This window comes from Cydia strobilella, chromosome 22, assembly GCF_947568885.1.
Source record: "Cydia strobilella chromosome 22, ilCydStro3.1, whole genome shotgun sequence".
NCBI lineage: Eukaryota > Metazoa > Arthropoda > Insecta > Lepidoptera > Tortricidae > Cydia > Cydia strobilella.
The window spans coordinates 2,813,022-2,824,296 of record NC_086062.1 but is presented as its reverse complement, the minus strand read 5'-3'; the positions used below and the strand labels follow the sequence as shown (position 1 = coordinate 2,824,296).

The 11,275-nt window shown below is 37.7% G+C and overlaps 1 protein-coding gene across 1 annotated transcript in view; it reads left to right on the top strand.

Annotated features, from left to right (window-relative positions):
• The first annotated feature begins 5,006 nt into the window (after positions 1 to 5,006).
• Positions 5,007 to 11,275, top strand: part of LOC134751601 (uncharacterized) — a 70,284-nt gene continuing 64,015 nt past the window's right edge. Inside the window, exon 1 of the mRNA XM_063687076.1 lies at positions 5,007 to 5,177. Within this exon, the coding sequence (XP_063543146.1) occupies positions 5,007 to 5,177 (171 nt within the window). The remainder of the gene's footprint in view (positions 5,178 to 11,275) is intronic.

Below are 11,275 nucleotides of genomic sequence, written 5' to 3'. Positions count from 1 at the left end.
GACTGACGTCCCACCAAAATCTCAATTGAGATATTGGTAAACAACACTAAACTACCCGACATTAGTTTATATAAATGTTCGGGGTAGACAAATAAATTTATCTACCCGACACGCAACACCTACAATATCCGCACACTGGTCCGACAACTGAATCACTGGTAAGCTTAGAATAAATTTAAAAGTGGAAAAATTACTGCCTGGGGTGAGACTTGAACTCACGGCCTCTGGATAGATACTCCAGAGGCCGTGAGTTCAAGTCTCACGAAAGGCAGTAATTTTTCCACTTTTAAATTTATTCTAAGCTTAATAGCATCGATCGCAGACGTTTCTGCTTGTTAAAAATTAATTTTGAATCACTGGTCCCCAAGTTGACAATAATTTGTACCCGTCTTCCCTGTTCACCAATATCTCAATTGACATTTTGCTGGGACGTCAGTCTTCCATGACCACAGCTACTAGTCCAACCTAGCTAAACGTCGGTAAAATAAAATAATGAAAAATCGCGTTAGACCCGTTAATGACATTAATAAACAGTATTTGAATGTCGAGAAGCATTTATTCTGTTGGTGGTTTAATAAACAAATACATTTAGTGATAACTTCATAACTTTTACCTACCTTAAATATGACATTTCAGCTGGGTTGCACCAGCTAAGCTGTGGTCACGGAATACTCGGGATTACTGACGTCCCAGCAAAATATCAACGAAAATATGGGTAAACAATACTAAACAGTCTAACTATGTCCGAGGTAGACAAAGAAATTAAAACATACCGTTTATGTTTATTGACTATGGCACTACACACCACACTCACAATACCCGTGCACTCGTCCGAAGATAGATCCCCTAGTTTCAACTTGTTAGTCACTGGTCCCCAAGCTGACGATAATTTGTCCCTGTTGAAGTTTTTAAGGAGTTTTTTTTAAATTTCAATCGCCTCCCTCTACTCACGTCTTTAAGATAAGTAAAACTGTGGACCATTTATTGACAGAAATACCAATGAACAATCAAGATCAGTTGTTAGTTTAGTAGGTGCATTGCATCCAGAAACTGAGTAAAGTTGTCAAAAATACTTACAGAAAATAAACTGTGTTGAGCAGTCCTCGTTGACTGGCCTAAAAAACAATAAGCACTCGTGTAAATTATGACATCTAAAGACGAGACGAAGCCGTCACTCTCCTCATCCCATCCATCCTAACATTTTTATTAAAATAAAAAAACAAAAATAAATTGACCCCTAACTAGTCTTAGTTACTATAGAGTTAGAGACCAAATTTGCTCGGTCTTAAAATATTGCTTGGCTAGTGACAGAAATATTAAGCTGTCATTTCAAATAAACCTAAATGAAATATACAAATTCAACGCTCTTATTTCAAACTAGCCTTTGCCCGCGACTTCGTCTGTGTAGAACTAGAATTTTGGGTAGCTTCTTTTTTTATCCAATCTGCTTTTTATTGATTCCCTATACCAGCTTCCTTATATCTTTCTTTGAGAGACAATTCTCTCTTGATTAAATGAACTCCTTGATTAAATCTTAAGGCAATTATTCAATTTGAGCATAATAGTTAATAGTTACATTATTGTCAGGCGATGCATCAATTATCTCACTTTCGGAGTGAAAGGGAAAAAAAAATATCCTATGTCCTTTCCCGGGACTCAAATTATATATGTCAAATTTCACCTGAATCGGTTCAGCGGTTTAAGCGTGAAGAGGTAACACACAGATAGACAGACAGTTTCGCAGTTATAATATAAAGATATGGATTTAAACGTTTATTATGCAAATAAGAAAAAAAAGTGTCTTGGGTAAAGTCACCCTTTCTGATTAAGGTTGGAAATTGGCAGCTATCTTCGTTATATAGACCGGGGTGGAACGTGACCGGGGTGAGTAAAGCTAGAAAATGTATGTGACATTAAATATTTTTACGGTTTAGACTCACTTGTTTTAGTCATTCGCGCAACATGTTTCGGAGAGCCTAGGTCTCTTTTCTCAAGCACTAACAGTAACAGTACGCGTACGCGGTACACCTCTTTTTCTCTTCTCTTTATTGTCCTATGTCCCCTAGGTGGGGCAGAGGGCGTCCACAGTGCGCCGCCATCTGGATCGGTCTTGAGCTTCGTGCTTGACTTCGCTCCAAGTCTTCCCAATAGCCTTCGCCTCTGCAATGATAGTCCGGCGCCAGGTCTGCTTTGGACGGCAACGTTTCCTCTTTCCTTGGGGATTACAGTCTAGGGCTTGCCTCGGTATGTGTTCAGGATCCCTTCGGAGTGTATGCCCAATCCAGCTCCATTTCCGGCGCTTGATCTGCTGGTCGATCGGAGTCTCATTGCAGCATCTCCACAGGTTGATATTGGAAATTTTTTCGGGCCAGTATATACCGAGAATGCGGCGGAGGCAGCGGTTAATACAGACTTGTAGCTGGCGCGAGATGTCTTTTGTGACCTTCCACGTCTCGCACCCATACAGCAATACGGTTTTTACGTTTGACCGGAATATTCTGAGCTTGACTCTCCGTGTCAGTTTACTTGATTGCCATACGGGGCGAAGCTGTACGAAGGTTGCTCTTGCTTTGGCACGGCCGTCGTGAACGCTGCTCGCACTGTTAGTGCTTGAGAAAGGAGACCTAGGCTCTCCGAAACATGTGGCGCGAGTGACTAAAACAAGTGAGTCTAAACCGTAAAATTATTTAATGTTAGTATGTCTCACAACAGTTTACATTCGATTATAAGGGTCATTTTATTTAAAGGGAACTAATAAAATTATTTTAATTAAATAATTTTTGATTTGTGATTTTATAAGTAGGCAAACTATGTATTTATAATAAACTGAGATAGATGTCAAGTACGAAAGAAAAACCGAGTGACTGGGTCTAGTAGTCAGGACGTCAGTAACTTAAGACGCCGGTTTAATTCCGGCCCCGGCACAGGTGGGTTTGGCATCTTTCTCTTTTTTAGTGGTTTTCTACACTTATTTCTTCAGATTACGGATTTTTTTACTCAAAATCACGAGCTCTCTCGATTCTAATGCATATATTTTTTTGTTCAATTCCATTTCGTTACCGACATACAAAGTCTATAAAAAATGGTAACGTAATGGAAATAAATATCTTGGGGCCTTTTTTTCCTATTAATTTTAAAAGAACTCGTGAATCTGAGTAGAAATAAAACTTAAAAAAATCCAAATAAATCACTGTTTATGCGTTTATAAAAAACAGGCAAATATTTAAAAAATATTATAATGTTAAGATATCAAAAAATGGTTGATTGTGAACAAATAGGTATGTACCTATTTGTTACCTATAAAATAAATTAAATATAACACAAATTATTTTCTTAAAAATTTAGAATTGTGTTTTTCAAGAAGTCACACTATGTAGTCAGATATGAAGAAAAAGTGACAAAGCCAAGTCACGGAGGCTGGATTCGAACCGGCATCTTCAACTTAACGTGGTTAACGCCCTGGACACCTAGACTATAGGTACACGTCCAGGACAAGGCAGTACACGTCCCAATCACTCGAGTACCCCTTAGCACTGAGGAGAATCAATTAACACATTCAGTGCCAGTGATTCGATAGGCGAGTTCTCTGGTCGTAGGCGCTTTTCGCTACATACGGTTTTTCCCGCGTTATCGGCTACGCTCGTAGCGCGTAGCTCAGGCTGGCACTGTGCTGGAAAAGGCGGAACATACTCGTAGCCAAACATATTGTGCTACGCCGTAGCGCGTAGCACCAAACTAATGTTCATGGCGTTCAAGTATGTAAATGGCACTTAAAGACGAGGAGAATTTAAATTAAAAGTACAAATTTTAATTAAAAACTGGTCCTCGAATAGAACCCCTTAAAGTGACGTTCTTATGTCACCTGCAGCAGTTGCATTACTGTTCCGGCGTCGTTTTTGCCGTTGTAGAATAAAAATCAGAGAAACGACAAGTATCAGTATAAGTTCGCTTTTGTACTAATGACGAATACGCCGCGATTCGGGAAATGAATTAGAGATTCACTAGATATGAAATAGTAAAGATATGAGACGTTCCACGGCAAAAGGTACCTTATGGCGGCTGGCGCTTACGTCGCATAGCGCCGCAAATTATTGCGCTTAGCCATCCAATATTAATTGGAGCGGCGTTAATAATAGCGTAAGCGATACTTTTTGCCGTAGAACGTTACATATTTTTACTATTTCATGTCTAGTGAATCTCTAATTCATTTCCCGAATCGCGCCCCTGATTTTTGTACAATAAAGTATTTTACTTCTATTACTTACTACTAGTATCATATAAAATAAAAGGTATTTAATGTTCCTAATTTGTATTCTGTATTTTTAAGGGGTTGTGCAGTAATTTACAAATAATTAATACAACATCAATGTGTTTTTTTTTAATTGGCAGCGTGCGTTACTTGCCGGCTATGGCTTCCCATTCCACACCATATTAGTTAAATACCTACGACTATTAACTGTCGATAAACAGATATCAGATGGTATAATCATTTCAGTTTTGTATTGTTTTGTATATTCCCAATCACTACCGGCTAATCGTCCCGCGGTGCAGGCTTGCAAAGGCCCGAAAGTCACTTGGGATCTTAGGCCTAAAATTGTATAACTTGCTACCTGAGGAAATAAAATTAGCTAAAACGGATAAAAAGTTTGACCGAAATCTTAAAACAATGTTAACTGACTTAGCATGCTACAGCGTCGACGAATTTGTTGAAACGTGTACTAACCCTAAGTAATTTATCTCCTAATTAATATGTATAAGCAAATTTATACCTTATAAATTAAAATGACGACTTGTTACGCCATATGCGACCCTATTGTCTACTGTTTACGAACCTGCTTTGCTCAAAATATGTTTTATTTAATAATTATTAAGTTTAAGTGACATAAATACTCACTCTAGAAATGTTGTACCTACTATGTACCTACCTATTTTACCGACCTGTAAAACATTAACTTTTACCAATAAATGTCTTGTATCTTGTATCTTGTACTGCAAGAAGTTTCAAAATGTCACTGAAACTTAAACACCGACTGCACGTTCGGATGCAGGCAGCGGCGCGCGCCAGTCTCACCAGTCTGCCCTGGGCCGCCGACCGCCACGCACGCTATGCGCGTACCCAAACCCCGTTGTTGACAAGTGTGTGTTACGGTGAAGTGAGTGCCACAGCGACGGAACAGGTCACAGATTTATTACTGCAACCGCATGCGAATTCAATCATTTAAAAATAGGTGCGCTCCATTTTAGTAATAATTAGTTTATAGCGCTTCGCCATCAACTTAAACACGCTTCGCTGTAGTTAATATACACACGCTTTGTATATCGAACGCACGTGTGTCAGGTAAATAATTGAGGCCACGTGGCTCAATTAACCCCCCCGTATGCTGGCCACGCGCGCTGCTAATGGCTTTAACAACCTGTTATTATGTAATTCAACAACACTGTTATCAACATTGAAATCACGCTTTTTTCTTATCCAAAAATTTCGATGATTATTTTTCGTCATTAGTTTATATTGTTGGGATGGTTCATTTGGCAGAACACATTAGGGCGTGCGTGTGTGCGTGTCTATGCGTACGTGTGGGGGGGGTGGGGGGTGGGGGGGACTGCGGCGAGGCACATGGCCCGATCGATCGCGAGCCCGTCGCTGTCATTTGCGTGTGGTTCTGCGCCCCGCCCCGTCTCGCTGACTGTTAACCGGTTAACTCTGACACTTACAGCATGAGATTTTAGCGTGTTGACGATGTTTGGTCTGTCTATCCGCCCAGAGGCCTAAAAAAGGTCTCCATTCAATTTGAATCGTTATTAATACGGCCTAGAAAAAGGTCATGTTCCATTCGAATTGAATATTTATTTTGACCGGGTATGTTTGATCTGTCCTCTAGGCACCCAAAGGCCTGTAAAGAGGTATTCCCTTCAATTTTCAATTTCTATCCGGACAATTCAAAATTAAATTTGTCTTGGCAAGTTTTAACGTGCGCAGGCTATAGAAAAATAGAGTTCAAATTTGACCAGTTCTGTAAATATAGGCCCGTTTGGTCTATAAAACTGTCTTTAACAGTTCAAATTCTGTAGAACTAATGCAACTGAGTAGTAAAAATGTTTAACTAAAAGTTTTTTTTTTTGCTTTTATATCTGTACTATAATGTTAATTGTGTCTAATAGGAATTTGATTTTCATTAATTATTTATTACAAAACCTTGAAATATACACATGTAACATGAAAATAAAACTGCATTGCTTATATTGAGATGTTTCTTAATGTTTTATTTTAATGAATCGATTTACTTAAATACTCTAAATATCGAAAGAGACATACATACATACATACATACATCGGAACTGTTTTGCTAAATAAACGCTGTCTCGGCAATAGCATTATTTTTCAATATCCATACTTAATATTATAAATGCGAAAGTGTGTCTGTCTGTCTGTCTGTCTATTACCTCTTCACGCTTAAACCGCTGAACCGATTTAGTTGAAATTTGGTATAGAGATATTTTGAGTCCCGGAAAGGACATAGGCTAGTTTTTATCTCACAATTCATCCTTTAAGTGGATGAAAAGGGGGGTGGAACTTTGTATGGGGAATCGATAAAAAGCAGATTGGAGAAAAAATAAGCTTCCTATTTACTAACTCCACGCAGACGAAGTCGCGGTCAAAAGCTAGTATGTTAATATTTTCGGCACTTGCTCTTGCGTCTGGGTATTGAGATTTTCAGAAATCAATTAACATTTCCATTTGTGAATCAATAAATAATCAAATAGTCGATAAATTGATTATTTAACATTCGCAATAACTATATACAAGCATATGGTAATAATGATCTGTAATTCTGTACTAAGTTTGTTGTGCCGTTTTTAGCAAAACTTATTAGCTATGACTCAAAGCATTTTGCGAGTGAAGAAACTAAGAGACAATTTCATATTACTTTATTAGAATTTTAAATCCAAATCAAACATTGAAAGAATTTAGTTCCTTAACAAGTTAACAGATCACCCAGAACAGAATAGTCTAACCCTCGTATTTATAAAACTTTACGGATCTGTTTTAGTTAAATTATGTTTTATCCCTTTCTTACAAATACATATGTCAAAATGACAGATAAAGACAAACGATTCATAGCTAATTCAGGCCAGTAACGCGTTTATGAATAACGCCATAAGTATTTAATTTTCTATCCACTTTGTACTTTGTCACAGTGACAATAGTATGAGGACTCTAGCGACTTTCATGTTGTTTGTCACTGTGACAAGGTACGAAATGGGTAGGAATTTAAATTCTTTGATGACTGCTCCAGTAATCCGGCGCGACATTGCTGCCGACTGCATTGCTGGCATGAATGTCAAATACTCGGGCAGATTTTGGCAATTGCGGCAGCAATGCAGTCCGCAGCGTCGTGCTGCAGTGAAATGTCAAAAAGGTCATTTTATCGAGACAATTATAATATTATTATTCACAACGACGGGAGTTAATCGCGTAAAATAATATATTCAATTGCAATAATGCAGTCGGCAGCATTACTGCAACATATTGCAGTGCGACATTACTGCAGCAGTAATTCTGGTATACTTTTTATCCGCATTCAGGTGCCAAATGGTCGAACGAGTTTAGTCTTTACTACAAATACTAGAGTTTTGATAGGCCCAGACTATGCTATTTGTAATGCAAAACTTTGATGAAATTATGACGTATAAATAACACTTGCACAGTAAATGACTGGTATGGCCTAGTGGGTAGTCACCCTGCCTGTGAAGCCGATAGTCCTGGGTTCGAATCCCGGTAAGGGCATTTATTTGTGTGATGAACACAAATATTTGTTCCTGAGTCATCGGGTGTTTTCTATATACATAAGTATGTATTTATTTACGTAAGTATATCGTCTAGTAGTTTGGGGGGGCTAGGTTGATCTGTGTAAGATGTTCCCTAATATTTATTTGTTATGCTATCAAAATCGTTGCAGAGTTATCTTGGTCTAGCTATACCATTTTCTATTACTACTGCTACACTACTAACACCCAGTATTTATCTATCTACTATATTTCATTACTACAGTTAGGTTAGGTACTTATTAAATCACATTTAGAAACGGGTCTATCGCGAATTTATTTTGTTACCTTTATTTACCGACGTTTCGACACAGGTTTTACTGGTCGTGGTCGCGGCTAACTGACGTCCCAGCAAAATGTCAAAACAGAGATTTGTGTGACTACCCCACGGTTTGCTGGGACGTCAGTTAGCCACGACCACGACCAGTGAAACCTGTGTCGAAACGTCGGTAAATAAAGGTAACAAAATAAATTCGCGATAGACCCGTTTCTAAATGTGATTTAATATGTGTTTAAACCGCGAAAGTTTTAAATGTTAGGTTAGGTACTTATTTCATTTAATAATTCTTATTTGAGTCTCAAGTACCGAAAAAAAATATCCCGTCTGCAGCATAAAAATTGCTTTTGATTCTCTTAACTTTTCGATTACTACACGAAAGCCGCGAACAAGTAAAGCATACATTAAAATGTGTACGAATTCTTGAATTATTGTAACATTCGCAAAACCATGTATACTTTAAAACAGGACACACGATCTCTCAAAAAAGAAAAAAGGACAATCCAGCGTTCTCGCCAGACCGAAGTAGGTTGCGTTCACTGACCCCAGGCTAACCCGAAATAAAATGCTCTCCGGGACATTTCAAGCAGTTCTGGGTTTAGGCAAAATTGCGATTTGTATTTTGCAGTTAGCGGTCTTTTTAGAATACGTACTTAATTCCATGTTGGTGCGTTTCGGCTGCCAAGGATGATTAAGATATAAGAATATCTAGTAAAAAAGTAAAATTCAAAGTTTTGTTCAAAAACTAGGTACAAGAAATAAGACTATGTACTTAGACAGATTATATCGCTAACTTAACTTAAGTGTAACTTTTTCCATTTTTTCCTTTAATATAAAATGTGGAGATTATATCGCGTATAATGAATTTAAAATATTAAATCATTTTACGGTTTACTCACTTGTTTTAGTCACTCGCGCGACATTAATGATTGACATTGGTCATAATGATTTAATGTTAGTATGTCTCACAACAGTTTAAATTTGAATTTAAAATACATCCCGACACTTTGCAAAGGGTTCGAAACGTCAAAATGTATTTTAACAGTATTATTTCATAAATAACTTTTGCGGTAAGGTAAACAAAGACAATAAAGGATGACTCATGCTAGACCGGGCCGGGCCCGGGCCGAGGCGTCGGACATGTCATTTTCTATGACGGCTGATCGGTGATCACGTGGTGCTTTCCATATAAAACGAAGCGCCGGAAGCTCCGGCCCGGCCCCGGCCCGGTCGCGAGATTCTTATTTTTTATAGTTTTTTTGGTTTAGCGATTTAGACTTTATTTATTGATATATGATATTGATTGTGTTTTATAATTTAACAAGATATTGTTTAGGCATCAATAATACCTAGTTGTATCAGATAACATAGACTTTTAAATACATAATTGAACTAGACTTTTAAAGACACTGAATTATGTTCAATAAAAATACGCAAAAATAATTATGATAAGTTAACGCATTCACTGCCAACGGTCTCATAGCGTTACGCTCGTAGCCGATTCCAGCGTTTTCCCGCTTTGTAGAGGAAAGCGCCTACCAACAGAGAATCCGCTGAACGGGTTTCCGGCACTCAATGTGTTAATAATAGTTCAAACTGTATAATCAAGAAAGGAGAGCAATTAAAAACAAAGTAATCAGTAGTTTACTAATAAGTGGTGACGCGGCCCTTTCGGCCACGTCACCAATCTTCTCATAAAAAAGCAGTCGCTGGTCACTATGTCGACCAAACTTTGTATATTATTTTATTTAATTGACTATAAGCTGTTTTTTTACCGTAGACTAAAATTACATTTCATGTGGTACTAAGAAATGTCATGTCTTACACATGAAACGTCATTTTAGTCTACGGAATAAAGAAACAGCTTATAGTCAATTAAATAAAAAGAAACGGACAAGTGCTAGTCGGACTCGCCCACCTAGGGTTCCGTACTTTTTAGTATTTGTTGTTATAGCGGCAACAGAAATACATCATCTGTGAAAATTTCAACTGTCCAGCTATCACGGTTCATGAGATACAGCCTGGAAACAGACAGACAGACGGACAGACGGACAGCGGAGTCTTAGTAATAGGGTCCCGTTTTTACCCTTAGGGTACGGAACCCTAAAAATAAAATAAAAAAGTTTACTAATAAGTACCACTACAAATTGACATTTCATTTACAAACACAAACAAAAATATTAAATCAAAGTTGAATCCCCAAACTAGGGCGATGCAAATTAAACCCGATCCATCAATATCAAAAAACAGATCCATCAAAAACTTGCCCTTTATATTATTATCATTAATGTTTCCCTTCCGTTTCCGCTAACTAGCGCTGTCCCGCCTTAAGCCTTTTATAAGGCAGAGGGAATATATTTCCCACATGATTTAGAACTTAGTTTCAAAGTGATAGGGTTCAGTTTTGCATAATTTCTGACACCCTTATGTCTATAAAGGGCTAAGAGGCGACTGGGGTGAATTTTCCTTTAGTAGGGGTTTGGTCTAACTTGCAACAGCACTTGAGATTGTCACGAGGCAAAAAAAATAGTTCATAAGTAAATCAACTAGAACTTAGAGAACAAATCCTACTATTTTTATTTAATATTTAGATTTATGTTTTCTAAGTAGTAACATGCTACATAATAATGACGAGCACTTATTAACAAGGTTAAATAAATTCGAATAAATACTTGACTAAACTGTGGAATGTTGATGTGGACTATTGGTTATTATTTTTGACATATTGTTATTTTTGTGTTCTATGGATTTTAATTATATATTTTATTTTATTTGTGATTATAGGTATTGTTATTGCCTTATAGAAATTGTAAATGAAATTATTTAATTTGTAAATTATTTGTAAATAGGCATGTTTTATTTTACTTTAATTTAATTAATGATTATTTGAATGAATTTACAAACAATAATTAAAACTAATAATCTAAAACTAATAGACTAAAGGTCTAATATGCGCCTCCACCCTGCATCGTACCCGGCTCAAAAGTCCCCATGATGCCTGCAGCATTCCCTCGCTGCACTGCAATTGAGATCTGTTGAACCAGGTACGATCCAGAGCGGGGGTCGCAGCCCCTCTCCCGTAGACGCCTCCCCAGATCACCAATCAGACGCCGAGCCTCAGAGCCCCAGGGCCCCGCGGTTTCTATTGCCACCGGCACGAAGTCATAGCTT